Below are 17,928 nucleotides of genomic sequence, written 5' to 3'. Positions count from 1 at the left end.
GCCAGAGTCAGAAATTACATTTGGGAGTGTGGGCTGGGTGGGGATTACCTCTTTATTGCTTTACCTCAAGGGAAGGTAAATGAGGAGAGGCTGTTTACACACGAGCCATTGAAATTATTGCCTTTTTTTTTTTTTTTTTTTTTTTTTTTCCCTTCTTTTGCTGTGAGTGAGAATGTCCTCGGGAACGTGGGACAGTGTTTGGAGGACGGGTGGAATTTTAGATAGGCTTGTTGCCTGAGGAATGTGCCTGGGTGTTTTGCTATTATGTTACAGTCCAGATAACTCTGAATTCATTTCCCTTATTCTTTCAGCTGATTTTCAAGATCATAATGCAGCAGAAAAATGAAAAAACACAGAAGAAATTTGCTTCTGAAAAGAAGTCAGTTGCTGGCCCAGTCTAGAAGGTGGACCACTGGATTTGGGGAGCTTGGGAAATGCTGCTTCCAAAGGCCATTTTTCCTAGCTAAGAAGAAAAGACAGAGTGCTCAGCTAATTGTGAGCTTAAATCACGACAAACTGTACGGAAGCCTACAGTGCAAAAGGAAGGCTCTTGAGCTCCCAAGCAGGTTGGCTCCTGATGTGCATCTAAATGCAGAAATTTATCAAAAACCTGCTGTAGAGCCGTAGAGCTTTCCTTACAAAAATACCGAGGGCAGAAAGATCCTGTCCCTATCAGAGAGCTGAAAGCCTGTCTGGAGAAGCGGTAAGAAAACTCAACAATGAATCCTTTCAGAGTGAAGATCCCTTGAACAAAGAATTAGAAACTGGCGCTACTCTTAATAGCATCTCTGGCAATATCCATTATGTCTCATGTGGTGCACAGCATGGTGCTGAATTACCTGTAAAGAAAGGTGGCTCTGTATATAGCGTGGAAGAAAGCAATAATGGTGTGGGCAACACAGTCCTGGTAGTTTTCAACAACTATAAAAGGAAATGCTGTTGCAAAAGGAGTGGAATGGAACTTGTGGCCCCTTGACAACCAGAAAGAGGTCCAAATTTAGCCATAATACTGTAAAAAAGAGATCTTTATTTATGATGCATAAGAAACTTTCTATGGTTAAATTTCGGTATAGAATTAGAAAATCCCCAGAACTTCGAGCAAGAGGCAAAACCTGCAAACTGAGAAAAATCAAGCCGAGGTGGGTGGAGAAAGTTACAAGGGACCATCGAGAGACGTTCCAGCGGGATTTCGAAGGTGGATTGTGTAGTTGGTTTTCCTACTGGAAATCTAAAAGTGACCGTCTTTGGAACCGGTACAGCCTATCAGATATGAACAATAATACACCCAAATCTGCAGGCGAGGAGAAGGAAGTACGTGCACCTGAGACCTGCAGTGCGCAGGATGCGTTGCCGTGTGCCCAGCTGGGTTCTGAGGAGCCGGGATCCGCGGGGCAGGATGGTGCTGCTGCTGCTGTGCTGCCCGCACCGCCTGCTGGAGCCTCCCCGGAGGCAGGGACCTTGCCCAGTGTGGAGGCTGCCGAGGTTTTGGCAGAGGATCGTTCCTCTGACACGTTGATCTCTGTGACAGGCAAGGAAATGGCTGTTTCGGGTCAAGATGATGCAGAACCAAGTGAAATTATGGGTGTAGATGGACTGTTGCTGCTACAGTCCTCCTTGCAGGATTCTGCTGTCAGTGACAATTTTGCAAATGGACCTTCCTCCATGGAGCTGGCGCAAAATGAGGACAACTCTAGCCAAATGGAAGTGGAGGGCTCCTTAAACCTGGACGTTTTTAGTGCAAAGTTACTCGATCACCCGTACTGTAAAAGTCCTCTTGATGAGCCTTCCCCGGAAAGCACAGGACTGAAATCAGGAACTCAGAAGGGAGGCAAAAGGAACAGTCAGAAAGCTTCTGGGGTGGCCGACGAGCAGTTGGCAACGTGGCTTTGTGGTATACCTTTTACACATCTTTGGGCTCCCGGGAGTTCCTGAAAACTGCTGGATGCTGCCTCATGGAGTTCACATGTTGCTTTTAATTCCTTTATTGAAATAGATCCTTGTTTTGCATTGTAAAAGGCACTTAGCATAATGCTCAATGAAATGAGGCTTTAGAGGGGAGAACTGCATGAAGGCCAAATTAATGCTTATCTGATAAGCTGTTTGTGAGGGATAGGTGGATAATGCCTCTGCTTTTTATTTGGAGAATGCAATGTAATTGAATTGGAATCTTTGTGGAAAATTGTTGGTAGACACTTTACATGTCTCTTATGTGGTTTCAGAAGATGATACAGGGTTGAAACTTCCAATTTTTTTAAATGGTTGTTAATTATTATTCCTAACTTGGTATTTGAAAACCCTTAGTGTTCTAATACTTCCTTCTGGTGTTTTTCACTTACCTTTTGCTCTGTCTGAAACTAACTCATGTAATTTCATTAACCCAGGTTTTAAGAGCCAAGTATTGGTCATTGTCAAGTGGTTTTCCCCATGATTGTTTGTGAAGTAGGTTGAATGAATCTTCTTAAAGAACATTTTTCTAAAAAGACAGAACTAGTCTCTCTGGAGCAGAGGCTTAGTAGAAAGGCTTTGGGATTTTTTTAGGCAGTGCTGAGCATGCAGTATTTGATAGTTTCTAACGTGGATCATGGTAAAAATAGCAATTGGTGTCTTAGCTATGTATACCAGCATACTATGCACATAGTAAGGAGTAGCAAAGTAAGGTGATGTGCCACCTACTACCTTTAGTACAGTGTTCAAGTTCAGCAGGCTTCTGATGCCTGAAGTCCTCCTTTGGAGAAGCAGGCTTTGTAAATTCCCACAAACCTGCAGCTAGTGTCAGCTAGTGTTAAAGGGACTGCTTCAAGTTTGACGTGCTCTCATTTTTCTGCCTTCCTTTTTATCCTTGCCTAGCACTCTGCCTTTCCCTCCCCTGCAAATGTGCAAGTGAATCCCTAAAGCACAATGCGAAGAAGGACACTTTGGACCTCAGAACGTGATTTAGCTTTCCTTACCTGCAAGTTAGTGTGGGAGGTGTTTTCTCTGTGACTGACTTCACGTGGTCCAGCGAGGACCAGGCATTGTGTAAAAAACTGAGGAAAAATGGTGGTGCCACAGCAAGCAGACCACTTCTGCAATGGAGTTCTGAAGTTTGTCCAGCAGAAAAAGGGATGTTGTCCTTCTGTAACAGTCAAGAACCCAGCTTGTATCAGGGTAGTTCAAGGTTAAAAAGCTTTGGGGTCTGATAGGCCATCGTGTTCCTGTTTGTGGGAGGCCTGAATAGCTTCAACAAAACAAAAAAAAGGAAACAAAAAAGCCAGAAAATGCACTAAACTTTCTCACTCTTTGGCAATTTTAACAGATTTCTTACCTAGCTTCTCAATGAAAGTAGGTTCCCATTTTCCTCACAGCTGGGGGCTCTTCTCTGAGGGCTGACACCAGGTCTGTGTTATCTACACGTTCATACTTCTCAGTTCTCCCAGCTGAAAACTTGCAAAATATTGTAGTTTTGGTATAACTGTACATAATTCCTTTGTGTGTTTGGGAGTGTTTTTAAGAATTAACTGCATACCTAAAAGATCCTGCCAGCCATTCTAGGGTAGATGCTCTTGAGTTTTGAATTCCTGTGTAGCAGCTGACCATGGATGTTAATGGGCAGCAGCATTTAGTGCGTTCTGAGGTACTGTTAGGTATCAAACAGGGCTCTGGTAAATCCTCTTTGTAGTGCTTGTATGGTCTTGTATCAGAGCTGAGCTCCATATTTTCCTCCTCGAGTTACTCACAGTTACACCAGCTCAAATGAGGTCAGAATTAGAGGTCTCCTAGAGCTCTGCTACTCTGAGTTGTAACTATGAGAACAATCCTTTTTGTGAGTATGAACAAATAGCTTTTTAATGTTTTATGTATTAAGAGAACTATGTACACTTAAAAGTCCCATGCATCTTTTTATGTAGACTTCTAATCAGTGAGAAATACCCTTCCTGTCACAGTCTACTAAGATGTAAGGGATAAAAGTTGTAGGTAAGTAAGTGGCAGAGTTGCAGGGAAGGGTATCTCCTTGTGAAGGATGCTTTCTTGTTGTCTGCTCTCAGCCTTCAAGCCTCCCTTCCTTCTGTGACACCTCCAGGTGTAGTTCTTGCTCTATCTCCACTGCTTTTCCTGCCTCTCTGTGTTTTAGTCTTGGTCTTCCTCCTTTCTTTTTTGTTCTTCCCTCACTGCTGTTCTCCTGGCAGTTCTTTCTGTCAGGAGTTTCTCATCTTGCTTCTTCCCATCCTGATCTTTGAAAGTTTCCAGGAAATATCCTTAGAGTCTTAGTAAGCAGAGAACTAGGCACGTACTGCAGCACCCAGGGATACTCTCTCCCCTCACACCCAGGCCCGAGAAGGGTACTGGAATTTGGGCTAGTGCAATTTCCCTGGGCTCTGTTCTTCACATCCAGCTTTCCCTCTGTACATACAACACATGTTCTCTGCTGCATTTGGAAGTTCATTTTCAGAGAGCTGCAGAACTTGGTCTTTTATTCCCTTCTTCACTAGTAAGTGTTGAAATCCTGCTTTCTGTTCTCTTTCATTCTAAAATTAGTTTTGGATGCTTGGGTGGGATTTGTGTCTCCGCTGTTCTAGTATTGTCTGAGGGGGAAAAAAAAAAGAAATCTATTTCCTAATTGTTGGGTTTGAGGGTTTTTTTGGGGGAAAAAAAAGTCCAATATTCATCTCTTGGTTAATTTCCAGCTAATATCTTGTAGTTTTGGTGTTAGGGTTGTCCAGTGCTTTCCCAAACAAGGACACTAGGACATGGGTGAATGAGTTAGCCTTGCTGGGGTCTGGCTGGTGTCCCTTCTGTTTGTAATGCTGGTGTCAGGGGAGCTGAACCCTGCAAACACTCTGCATGCCAGGGCTGTTAGCATTTGAGGAAAGTAATTCTGCATGCCATAAGGAGAAGGGACTGGCTTTTCAATGAGAACTGTTGCAGAAACTGATAGCTCTTCATGTTGTGGTAAAATTATTTAAGATGCTAATTGAAACAGGCAGTGGGCTGGATTCTCTTCATAGTACTGGTATAATTAGTTTGATGTAGATATGTGTGTATGTGGCATGAATGGGGTCTGATCTTTTCCTCTAAAAGCTGAATGATCAGATTTCTGCCTCTTTATTTTTGTCCTCCTCCCCCCAATCCCGCTGTTATTTATGATGCCAATTTGAGCTTGTTTCTTTCCCTTTTTTAACATATACTTACCATGTGCGATGCTGTCTGTTGGTTGGGTGTGGAACCATTGCTGCTCATACTAGGAGGGAGTGACTTCTTTATCAGAGCTTGCATTTTTTTTTTCTTTTTTTCTTTTTCACATGTTTGTGCTTTCGTTTTTCTGGTGTATTTAAAGGATTCCTAGATGAAGTTATGAAGAAGTATGGCAGTTTAGTTCCACTCTGTGAAAAAGATGTCATGGGAAGATTAAAAGAAGTCTTTAATGAAGATTTCTCCCATAGGTGTGTAGCAGTATCACGTTCTTGACTTTATAAAGGACAAATTGCTTGCATTGCTACCGCGTGCTCCGTGTCTAACACCTTAAGGATTAGAAGTTTGTTTGATATGACCTTGACATTGACTTACTTTTTTCTGCCTCTTCAATCCCGTTTTAGAAAACCTTTTATCACCAGGGAAATCATGAAGTATCGGGAAAAACATCCAAAAACCTCCACTTGCAATTTCCGGGTCTTCTATAATAAGCACATGCTAGATATGGACGATTTAGCTACACTGGAAGGCCAGAACTGGCTGAATGACCAGGTCAGAGATGCTCGGTGTTTACGTGGCTCTTTACCCCTTTTTAGCCCTTTTATGTCAGGGTGTCAGTTACTCACCTTCTACATTATAGGTTGGCTCCCCTTACTTGAGAAATTAAAGAACATGGGGAGCAGCTTTTACAAGGGTGAGTGCAGTAACTGTGGTTACAAGCCTGGAAGACAGGAGGTGTCACAACTAAGCTGCTTCCTTTTGCAGAAATGATACCGCACTATTTTGAGAAAATAATGGCTACCCACATGTGTTTTAGGGTCTCCCCCCGGCCCCAAGCTCAATAGGAGAAAAGCAGAACAGCAGAGTGAAGCAGCAGGCTGGCCCCCAGCCAAAAACCCAAGAAGGCTGTAGTTCCCAGGGCATGCACTGGTACACTTAAATTGAATTAAACTGCATTTCAGATTGAAGCAGACTTCAAGCAGCCAGTTACAGAGTCTCTCTCTGGGCAGACCGCTATTAGTTCCAGAGCGCTTGTCCTTCAGACTGCAGCAGAACGTTACTGTAATTGCTCGGCTCCTTATTGCTGCTTTAAGTGGGGAAGGCCCTGCTTTTTTTATGGGAACTTGTGAATTTGGGTTTTACGAAGTTGTTCTGTACATGCTCAAATATTTACTAACTCTTGCAGATAATTAACATGTATGGTGAACTCATAATGGATGCAGTCCCTGAAAAGGTGAGGGTTTTTATTTTTACGTGAATGTGCCTAATGAGAGATTGAGAGGGAAGGGCTGAATATTTCAGGTACAGGATCGAGGTTTAGCTCAGTGATGGTCTGAGTGGTTCCATTACAATTTGTTGCTGTCTGTTGTTCAAATTTTCTTCCTTCCCTGCACTAAAACAGTTTTCAGTGCTGCCACTCGTTTCAGGAATCTGTTGCATTAGCTCTGCAGGTGGTCTCTGTGCTAGCCTGATGTTACTGACCTACCTGTGGAAGGCAGGTGCCCCGTTTGCTCCCATCCCACAGTCCTTGCTCCCCTGAAGGTTTCTGTCTCCATCTTGTCTGCTTCTAAAGCACTTTATCCATGCCCTTGTTCACCAGTACGGTGTTTTAGCTGAAATTTCCACTAAATACAGATCTCCGCTGAGATGACAGACCATGAACGGTGGAACCCGAGCCATGCACATGCGCTGCTTGTGCACATCCACCCCGCAGTTGTGGGGGTCACAGCAGCTCAAACTGCTTCTGCCGTCTGCTTGCTGAAGAGGAATGGACACAGAGTGGCTCCGTGCAGCACTTGCTGGTTTGTGCATCCTCAGCAGAGTGTTTACTGCTATCCACCAGCAGTGTCTAACTGTTGGTGGCACTTAAAATAAAAAAAAAAAAAAAAAAAAGGAAAAGAAAACAACAACCCCCTCTTCTGTCACTAAATTTGCAGCAGCGGCAATTATAAAAAGCCATCTGTTTACTGGTAGAGCTGAACAATTTTCAGGTGAGACCACAAAGGAAGAGCCAAACAAAGCCATTTTTAGATGAGCTCTGCAGAACCCAACGCTTAAAATCTTCAAGCTCAGAAGAAAGAGCGTTGTTGCTTTGATTGGTGGTGATGGTGATTCTTCATTAGTATTCTCTGTACTTCCTGAGCGTGCGCTAGGGTTGTGGTATTGGAGATTGTATCTGTTTGCTTGTGTCTGCTTTTTCTTCATAGTGCATAATTGAAATCCTCATGGGAGATTTTGTGCTGGTACCTCAGAATGTGGTTTTGAAGTCTGCTGGCATAGCTAATGGCTGTTAGCCTGCATTTTCAGATGCTGAATTTTCTAACTTTTTTAAAGTAATAACTCAAGTCTTCTACCACCTCTACACTAGCAGAATTATCAAAAACAGATGTTGCAGTTTTGCATTTGTATTAATCCATTCCTGTAATTGCAAGAAGCTAAGCATGGGGGTAACAGTGTTAACCTGGAGCTAAATAATTGTTTTTAACATAAGTCTGCATTTTTTTTTCTATAAACGTAGGTTTTTAGTTACTCAAAAAACAGATGTGGTTTAACTTAAAAATGCTTTTAAATAGCACAATATAGTTTTTGTCTGAAGTCTGGAGCTGGTCATAGTAGTTGCATACAAATGACCATGTTGTTGGATTAAATCTCATAACTGTTTTGATGAAATTTATTTTGATTTTTTTTTTTTTTTTTGAGTCTCAGAGCTTCCAGCAACTAGAAGCCAAAGTTACTCCCTTTTTCACCACCCCCATTTTGCCAGCCCAATGATCTCTTCCTTAATCCCTGCAAAGAACAACACAAACTAACTCCTTGTCCTGGTGTTTTTCTCCCGGTCCCATCCCAAACAAAAAAAAATTAAACATGATATGTCTGGAGATATCAAAGTGTAAATACAAATGCTGCAATGACTCACATCATATATTATGGGGAAAGAAAGCTTGCTTTCTTTGTCTGCTGAAGAACAGCGATAGTTTAGGCTTGGCAAAGCCTCTGTTTGTCCCTACTGGGGTTCTGTTTCAAAAACCTGCATTAAATAATGCCTCATTGCAAGTTGTTTTATATAAATTCTCCTGGGGGAGGGGGAATGACTGTGCATGAAGATTTCTGTGCTCATTCCTCCTCTCTCTCTTTTTTAGGTTCATTTCTTTAACAGCTTTTTTCATAGACAGCTCGTTACCAAAGGATATAATGGGGTAAAACGATGGACTAAAAAGGTATCGTTTAACTCCACCTTGTCAATGCTGTGGTTTTTGGGGATGGGTTGAATCACTAACTTGAAACTGGGAGCAATGTGTTATCTGGAAAGGATGGGTTTGGAAAGGAGCTGTGCAAAGTGAGCTGTGGTCACTAGAATCAGTAGGGTGATACTGTTCAAGTTGGCTTGCTTACGTTGTGAAACTGTACTTTGAATAGCTTCATCTTCGGTGGTAGGTTATCTCTTTGTGTATGTTCATGCAAGCTGCTAATTTAGCTGCAAGAAATATCTCTTACTGCTCCTGACAGTGCCAGGTACACTAATCTACTGGAGAGCAAACTTAATTTTGCTTCTTCCATTTATCTCAAGCTCGGATTGTTTGGTTAAAATAAATTTTTTACTCCTGAGTAACATATGCAGGTATTAGCAGAAAATAGAGACCAATAATTAATAAGCCATACTGTTGTTTTCATAACGAGGACAGAATTTGCCTTGCTTTCCGGAACCCACACCATATCAAGGGTTGTAATATTTTCTGGGGTAGCTAATACAAAGAGCAGCACTCTTTTCTGTGAACATTTGTCCTTTCTAATGTGGGAGATGAGGCAAGACTAATCAAGGACCACGCTTGAATGTATGATCTTTCTGCAGGGGCTCTTAAATAGCACACATCTGTGAAATGGTAGAGATGAACTCATTATCCAAATATAAAATCTATTCATATAATTTATTAAAACCTCTTTAAAGGGACACTGAATATTGGTACTTATTACTGCAGGATTAAAAAAAAAGTTCTCTCTAGCAGACTAAAACCCAGGAAGTGAAGGTAGATTCCAGAACCAGAGCCTGTGTTCATGTTGCAGCTGAAGAGGGACCAGATGAGAGCAGGACAGTTACTTAAAGACGTTCATACTTGAATTTCTGAGGACTCTCTAAAGCAAGGACAAGAGCTAGAGAGTTTCCCTTGGAAGGATTCAAGTAGACTGCCTCATTCTGCAATGTGCAATTAAGGGGAACTTGTTTCTGCTTTTCAGACATGCAAGAGCACTGTTCTGGGCTCTATAAATGTGCTCTTCTGGGACACAGGCAGCCAGAGCCCAGAAGGACGTGCTCCTCTGCCTGTAGCTGCTGTGCTTCCACAGCTCCTGCTCGTGTCTGTCCTGGCTGCTGAGCACACTGATGCTCCTGCTCTGATCTGCTGTTGTGTCAGCTACCTGGCGCTGCGCTGTCTCACTGGCACGACTCCAGGTTGCCACCATCATTTCTGTACACCGGCTCTTCATTAAAGACTCCTCCAGCTCTTGGCTGCCTGTTTCCACTCTCCTGCTACAGGTTTACACGCCTGCAGCAGTCCTTCAGCTAGGGCCACTTGAGGACTCTTGAGCTTAGCCGAGCTCTGCTGTTGCTGTACATCACAGAAGGTGTAGTTCATCTGTCTTCTTCCAGCTTTCCTTTGAGGGCCGGGCTTGCTGCTGGCTCACATCTCCTTCTCCTCTCTGAGGATGATGGATCGTTGTGTACCGAGCGTGCTGTGGTGTGGTCAGGAAGCAGTTGCTGCAGGTGGGAGCAGGGATGCTTGTGACAATCAGCACGCTGTTGGGAGCAAGGCTCTGCTGGTAACTGCTGTGAATGCTCAGACCTTTTTCTGCCTTCTGCCTCCTGCTGCTACTCAAAAAATACACTTTTCTTTCCTACAAATGACCTGCCTTGTACCAGTGTGCAGCAATTATGTACTGTTCAAATTGCACGGTGCTTTAAAAAAAAAAGGCAATCTTTCCACAGGGTGAGTTAATTTAATTCAGTATTCTATTTCTGCTTATTTTCTGTACTATACCACCAAAAACCCAGCAATTAGACAACCATTTAGAGAGGAGCTGGGAGAAGGAAGATCATGAAAGGCCCTGGCTTGACTGGCTTCCAAAAGCATAAGGGCTCATCTGCCTCACAGACACGGGGGGTGTTGTATCTGATCTCCTTGTTCTGTACTTTTAAGACCTTCTCCCTCATTTGCCTGCCTTTGGCCACGGTACATCTGCTACGGCATGAAGTTCGAGGAGGCATGGATCTACTTTGTCTTCTCCCCCTCCCTTCCTCTGCTCACCAGAGCACTCCTCTCCTGCGTTCCTCAGACCAGGCGCAGAGCCTGCCTCACGGCAGAGGGAGTCGAGCTCCACCAGCCTGCTGGGTTTGTGGGATGCTTGTCAGCACAGCTGCACAATGTGTCACCTACCCGGGATGTGGATCTCGTGAAGCCAGTGGGATTCATGCTGCAGGAATGCCGTTACCGAGATATGTGACCAACCCCTATTGAGTCTCAGCTGTATTCCCATTGTTACTCAAAAGCAATCCCACTTGAACGCAGTTGTTGAAGCGTAATGTGAGCGGGCTTTTGCCACAAACACAGTGGTGACTAGCTCTGGTACTGTACAGTGCTCCTTAGCTACTTTCTGTGCTCTAACTATTTTTGTGTCTGCTCATAAGTTGTGTGCGAGAGAAACATGAGGAATGTACTGGAAGAGAACTGAAGAGCTTCAGTTAGGGGGTGGTGGGTGGGTAGGAGATCTGGGTATGATTCATCGCATGCTTTGCTGTGTTGTGCCTCTGGAATTGTCTCTAATGTGTATTGTTCTTCTTGCCAGGTGGACTTGTTCAAAAAGACTCTTCTGTTAATTCCTATTCACCTGGAAGTCCACTGGTCCCTCATTACTGTGAACATCCCCAGTCGAATCATTTCATTTTATGATTCCCAAGGCATTCATTTTAAGTTTTGTGTAGAGGTAAGAGTGGCAGCTGTTGGCAAAGTTTGAACTGTTTGCTTAAACCAACAACCCCCCTTTTCCTTTTCTCTCTTAAACTTTCAATGCAGTACGTCTGCTGTCCTGCTGTCTGTGAAATGAGAATCAGCTTGCTCTGCTGAGGAGGAATCTGAAGCACAGATTTGGGGGGTCCTAGAGTGAATCCACGCCAGGGAGTTGAAGTCAGATTGCATATTGCCTAAATAGCCTGACTGTGTAGTCCACACACCTCTTACTGCTCTGTCTTGCCACTCCCACCAAAAGCAGGGGCTTGAAGCCGAGGGCCGTGGGTAAGCAGGTAGTCAGGAGGAGAGTAAGAGCAGTTCTTTAAACTGCAAAAGGGCTTGCCTTTAGGAAATGACAAACTGGGGTCCTTTTTTGGAGGAGGTTGCCTAGGTGAGAGAACAGGACTGAAGATGCTATAGTGCTGCCCAGTGGGGTTTATGTGTTACTGTGCTATTAACAGTGTGTTGCCTTTTTCCTCTGTCCGCACGAGTACGGGGTGAGTACCTCTGATTATAAACCTGCAACCTTTTGAAGCTACTACCTGAACGCTGGAGTTAAAATATCAGTCTTTCTTGTGAAGAACAGTCAGGAAGTTTTTGCTGGGACTAGCGAATTGTAATGACCCTCTTACAAAAGCTAATTTTGTCGACTTAATTGCTTGTTTGATGTAGCAGCCCTCTATTTTTAACTGTGTGTAGTTGTTGGCTTACAGCAGAGTAGTAATTATTGTACCCGGGAGAGTTCCCAGCTAGGACTTCTGAATGAAGATACGAGCTTCCTTCTGGCATTTGCTGAAGGTGAAGCTGATGTTTGTTCGGGGAGTGAGAGACCTCCTGCTCTCTAGCTTCTGAACCTGCTGCGTAAACCAGGAGGCCCTCTCAGCAGCCCTGCAGTTTCTCCCGTGGCCTTGCAATGTGGCCTCTCCCATCCCTCTCAGGGCAAGGCATTTGCACTTAATTGACTTAATTGTCTTATGAACATGAAACACTTTTCTTCTTGCCCTTTCTGGGGAGTAGGGGGTCAATACCCAAAATTCCTCTGTGGTCCAACCATTAAGGTGAACCTCAGTGTGCTGGAGTGTGTTTAAATTGTGCTATAAACCACCAGCCTGTTTACAGAGAAGGAGAAGGATTTGCTTAACCCAAGACCAGAGGCTCATTTGTCTTGCCTCCTTCTCTCGTGTCAGACTATTTTTTCCTGTATGTCACTAAAACATTCCCTGGAGCTTTGCTGATTAGCTGCAGAACTCAAAGCTTTTTGTACCGAAATTTGGGCAGGAAAAGGCTATAATCCTGAAAGTATAGGCCTTGGTGTCAGGTGAGTAAGTCGAGAGACAGCACGTGTGGGACTGCACGGTGCAGCTCTGCATATCTGAGAGCACTCTGATTTTGTATACAAGTGCTACAGCTGCCCCAGTATTAAGTATGCCAGCATGCAGTGGGGCCGAGGGACGTTAAAGTCTCCCTTGATGGACCACAACAAGCCTTGGTGTTAGAAGGTGCTGATCTCTTTGTCTTCAGATCTGAGCTGAGCTCCTAATGCGTAATGATACCTGAAATTTGTCCTCATTGTCAAAAGGATGCCAACAAAGATGTCAATGTCTCCCTCCTGTTTTTTAGCTGGTGAATAATAGTGGGTTGTTGTTGTTGTTGTTTTTTTTTCCCTTTCCTTTATAAAGAACATTCGAAAGTATTTGCTGACTGAAGCAAAAGAGAAGAATCGCCCCGAGTTTCTTCAGGGTTGGCAGACTGCTGTGACAAAGGTAAATGGCAGCCCCTCGAGTCCTGGAGTCTGACTTTCTGGCAGATTTTAGGAGATTGCTTCTAAACCCATATATTTTTTATAAGTAGTGAATTGTTTCATGCTGACTACAAGGAAGGTGGTAGGAGCTACACGGGTGGTTACACATGGGAATTAAAGCTCTGTCACTCATTCAGCTCCCTCCAGGTCTTTAATACTTTCTGCAAGTGACTTGGTGATCTGAGCCTGATCTCTGGTCAGTTAAATATCTGTGCAGCAAAACCTGTAGCCAGTGCCGATGTTGGAGGAAGGTCAAGGACAGAGTGAGCTGGAGACTCAGCTTCCTAACTCCTCCCAAAAGGACTGTTCTGAACTATGCTAAATGGATGGGATTTGGTGAGGGAGGGAACAGGCGAATGCTGCTGCTGCCTATATTTTATATTTGTTATGGATAGAGAGCTTTGGTCTCCAGGGCTGTTTGTAGCACATTACATTTGATCACAAGTAAACAAAGTCTGGCAGCAATAAAAGGGAATAACTTGTGTGTAGTGTAAATGAGGGAGTATGTGATTTGCGTAGCCATCCCATAATGGCTCTGAAGATATAAAACAGGTCATTGCACACTAGACACTCCCAACAACTCCCTCTTTACACAGGATTATTTTTAGATGCTGCTACGATGATAGAACGATTCCCTTCCACACTCACCCGCACCCTGTGCAGCCAGGGTTTGTCCTCCTGCAGTCTGTAAGCCGGAAGATTTGGGAGTTGAGAAAAACCATTATTTTTCCCCTTCATGTTCCAGAGGCGTAGCAGCACTAGCAAGTGGGACTTCTTAGCCCTGTATGTCAGAATTCAGCATGTCTGGCGAAGTGACAAAGGTTGAAAATTATCATTTGAGACTGCCTCGCGGAGTCCTGTTGTCTGACAGCGTGCTGCCCTTTGTGTTCTTTGAGAACCTTTGGTGTGGCAGGGGGAGGAAAGCCACTGTCGGTAGCATGGATGCCGAGAATAATCTTCCTCTAGACCTGTGTGACTTTGCTGCTATAGTTCAATCCTGTGTAAAGCAGATAGTGCTGTACAAACATTTATTTAAACTAATTGAGAAGCTGTTCTGCATAGGTTGCTAAAAGAAAATAAACTTGAAAGAAAGATTTGTAATTTGTGTTCAGGCCTATACGATATGTTTTTCTGAATGTTAGGTGTTGTTCTAACATGGTGTTGAGTGTCACCTTGCAGAAGTTGGGATCTGAATCAGTAATAACAACTCCAGTTCCTGCTGCTGAACAGTTGGTTCTGGGAACAATGTACTTAATTGTTTCGCAGAATCTGCTTTTGGACTTGAAGCAGGACTTTAAAGAATTAAAGGATGGGTAAGGATCTAACACGTCTATTCATGTTTGTTTTCCTTTAGTGCATTCCACAACAGAAAAATGACAGTGACTGTGGGGTTTTTGTGCTCCAGGTAAGAGAACTGCTTTTTAAAAAGTAATCAGTAGCCTGTATTGTTCACATTGTAAATGTCCTTTTTTCAATCAAGCCTTTTCCTTTTCCTCAGTACTGCAAGTGCCTCGCCTTAGACCAGCCTTTTCAGTTCTCCCAGGAAGATATGCCCCGAGTGAGAAAAAGGATTTACAAGGAGCTGTGTGAACGCCAGCTAATAGACTAATAAAATGCAGCCAACCTAATTTCTCTGGCATTTCTGACAAGTTGCAGCTGGTGTTTGTGTACTTGAATTTCTGAAAACTTCCGTGAATTTTGAGCGATTCTCAGCTGAGTGGTGTGGCCACTGTTGTTACCTCAATTTTTTGACAAGCTCTTTAACTGGCAGAACATAACAGAGTTGCCGTATAATATTCCTTATGTCAGTTTGGTTCTTTTATGTTCTTTCCTGTATTTAATATTTATTATCTCAGCATGCATATAGGCAAAGCATGCAACTAAACCATAAAACTGTAGATTTGGTGCACCTTTGAGATGTAGCTAGAAATTGACAAATACAGGTGAATTTGTCTGGAAACATAAAGATGCATGATATGTTTTCTGATGCAATAATGCTTTGAATGTATCAAAAAAACTCAATGCCATAAAAAGAACAGCTGGAACCTATTTGAGTATTCTGTTGTCCCTGATGTGGCCGTATAGTACCGAATTACCACTTTTTAGGGTGGCTGAACAACTCATCTACAGATTTAATTTCTGGAGACCTCTTTTTTAAATAGCTGAAGTTGCTAATAAAGTTTGTTCTGTTAACACTTAACCAGCTGTCATTATCAGCCTGTCACTACAGATAAAAAGCAGCCCTTGCACAAAAAGAAAGCTTCAGCCCTTGTCTGTATAATAAAAAGTGCAAAGGTGTTCAGTCAGATTGATAGTATGTTCCTATATGCTGCAGAAGTCTCCATGGTGTGTGTATTAAGGAGAATTATAAACCTGGCCCTGAAGAGGCACAGCTCAGATAAGATACTAAGATAAAATCCTTGGCTGTAACTGTTTAAATCTCAGATGGCTTTGAGTCATTTTTCAGTTCCGCAATATGAAATGAAATGTACCATTTTGCATCTCCCTTCAGCTCTGTCTTCAAATGAATTCCCTTCTAGCTTGTTGTCTTTAACCTCCCATTGGCTTTTTCCTTTATTCAAATATAAATTAATTCATTTCTCTTGCATCTGCTATTTGATTGTCTCAAGCATCCCTAGCTTCGTTTGCGTTCAGTAGCACTCATGCTTGGGAATAATAGCACTTGTGGTGGGTAGGAACACAAAAAAATTGTTCTGCTCCAGAGGGGATGGAGGCTGTAAATCCAACGCTGAACTTTGCCGTATTGTTACACTGAGCAGGGATAAGTGAGAACAGTGGATCTTGAGACTTTTGTTTTTTCGCCTTGATCTCTAAGCTGTGGCTTGAAGAAAGCCCGTTTTGTCTGAAGAGGCTGCTGTATGGGACTGCTACAGCAGCAAATGCCTTCGCTGTGTTTTTGGGCCAGTTGAGGAAGTGAGCCCAGGGGAAAACTGTTCTCAGTGCTCAACGTCATCTGTTGCACAGATTCACTTTGACTCGGTGTCTGTCCATAGCCCTGACTTCTGACAAAAGAAGACCATGTTGACTTCCCTGTCTTGCAGATTAATTCGGGATTGAGCAAAGCCAGGTACAAATCCCTCCTAGGTTGTCAGAGGGAGCAGGGAGAAATGAGGGAGTGCCAAGAGCAGTCAGGCCAGGAGATGGAAGCATGTGCGTGCTGCGTTGTGCTGGAGAAGGAGGTTCTGCAACCCACTTCCCTTGGTTGGCAGCTGGCAAGGGCTGGTTTGGTTTAGCAAGATAAGGAAAGTCTTTGGGCTCTTGGTTAGATAACTTAATCAGGGAATTTATGTATTAAAATTAAAAAAAAAAAAAAAATAAGACCTGGCCTGGCCAAGGATAGATTTGCCTATCGTATTGTGCAGAGGAGCCCACAGCACATGGTTTCTGTGTGTTTCTCCGAAGCGTTGCCTTATACAAACAGCAGCACCTTCTTGGGGTGAGTGTCTGGGAGCAGTGGAGGGTGACTTCAAAAAAAATTGAAGCTTGGGATGCAGTTTCTCGTGTGCTAGGCTGGAGCATTTAGGCTAGTGCTGCCATTCTCACCTTCTCTCCGCACTATCACGTGAATGGCACAAATGCTCATACTGCAGTGTGGCGAGACCAGCTCAACTGATCTGGGTTAAAACTAAGCCAAAAGGCCCAGAGGAAAGAGGACTTCTTACCCCAGTGAAACTTTTCACTGAATGTTTATACCAGATGAGCAAGTGGAGCTATGTCCTCAAGCAAGACTCCCTGCAAAAGGTAACTGCAGAAGCGAGTTGCCTTTATATTCAGAACTTAAAACGTTGGTAAGGAAGTTTGAAAGATGTGCAGTGCCAGTGTGCTGGCCTGGGAGTGCCAGTGCCTCCAAGGAAGCCCCTTAGTTTTCATGAAAGATGTCATGTGCATGGACATTTTTCATTGTGTGGGAATACGGTGGAGCTCTGGACCACATAGAGTCCTTTCCTGACACTTGGTGCCTACAACTGGTTGGTAGGAATCTGTCTTCTCAATGTGAGAGTCTTTAATCCCGATCCCTTTATCAGTGGCAGCAATAAAAGCACGGTATTTCTGTGAACTTTGTGTTTAGCAGGAGTAGGGATGCTTTGAAGAAAGTGCATATGTGCACCAGATCGTGTGAGGGGAGGGGGGCTTGCATTTGAATCTGCTGCCTTGTGAGTCGGGGAACAGGGTGGGGAAAGAGGCATGTTGGAAAGTACTTCTTATGTGCTTCCTTGTCATCTAGAGGTTTGCCGACAAGTGTTCCAGTTGGTTATGGGGCAGTACAGAGAAGTTGAACTCGAGTCTCCAACTGTGAATACACCAGTGAGAGGCCTCTGAAAAAAAGGAGGGGAAATTGAAAACAGAGCTAATGTAAGCAAAGTATGTTGGTGTAGGGTGGAAATTAATCACAGGCCGTCAGAATCTCAGACTCTGTAATGGTGTATCTTGTGAAACTGGACTAATTAACTCCTCCTTGAGAATGTCTTTGATGCCTTGAAGGAGATGAACTCCATAATCTGCAGTCATTTTACCATTTCTTAAAACATTCAGAACTATGTAGAGTGTTTTTATTATGAGAGGCATATTTATGTGGATGTAGTTATGGCTGTTAGCTATTCCATTAATGTGATATTCAGAATTTCATAAATCACTCTGAACTGGTTTGGCTAATGCTTAAATTTCATGACTTGTTCGGAAGAGATTGTCTCGCTGTGCTGAATTATACAAATAGTCCCAGAACTGGTGAAGGCTCCATCTCATGCATGACAAATTCAAGCTACCTGAGTTGTAATAAACCTTAAACACAATTGGAAATAAATTATTAGTTTCCATTTTGTTTGCTTTAATCTATAGCTTAGAATGACTGTGCAGCTGATATAAATCAAACAAAAATTGAAAATGTGGCCTTGATTCTGCAGGGCAGAGAAATACCGATTGCTAAGCCTTTAGATATTG

The 17,928-nt window shown here is 43.3% G+C and overlaps 1 protein-coding gene across 1 annotated transcript; it reads left to right on the top strand.

The window, feature by feature from the left end:
* The first annotated feature begins 795 nt into the window (after nucleotides 1-795).
* On the top strand, nucleotides 796-17,092 carry SENP5 (SUMO specific peptidase 5). Its single transcript, XM_084291685.1, has 9 exons — nucleotides 796-1,891; nucleotides 5,315-5,420; nucleotides 5,574-5,721; nucleotides 6,356-6,403; nucleotides 8,310-8,387; nucleotides 11,008-11,145; nucleotides 12,848-12,931; nucleotides 14,324-14,374; nucleotides 14,468-17,092. Exons 1-9 carry the CDS (start codon nucleotides 934-936, stop codon nucleotides 14,576-14,578), a joined length of 1,722 nt encoding a protein of 573 aa, XP_084147811.1. The 5' UTR covers nucleotides 796-933; the 3' UTR covers nucleotides 14,579-17,092.
* Nucleotides 17,093-17,928: the final 836 nt, after the last annotated feature.

The sequence above is a fragment of the Netta rufina genome (assembly GCF_964035555.1).
Source record: "Netta rufina genome assembly, chromosome: 9".
In the NCBI taxonomy this organism is placed as follows: Eukaryota; Metazoa; Chordata; class Aves; order Anseriformes; family Anatidae; genus Netta; species Netta rufina.
This window is presented reverse-complemented; position numbering and strand designations above follow the sequence as displayed.

Bases quoted from the DNA above. Each gene is read 5' to 3' on its own strand.
- SENP5 (XM_084291685.1), top strand. From the start codon at position 934: ATGCTGTTGCAAAAGGAGTGGAATGGAACTTGTGGCCCCTTGACAACC. The intron at 5,722-6,355 runs GTCAGAGATGCT...TAACTCTTGCAG, and splicing joins AGAACTGGCTGAATGACCAG to ATAATTAACATGTATGGTGA. The intron at 8,388-11,007 runs GTATCGTTTAAC...TCTTCTTGCCAG, and splicing joins TAAAACGATGGACTAAAAAG to GTGGACTTGTTCAAAAAGAC.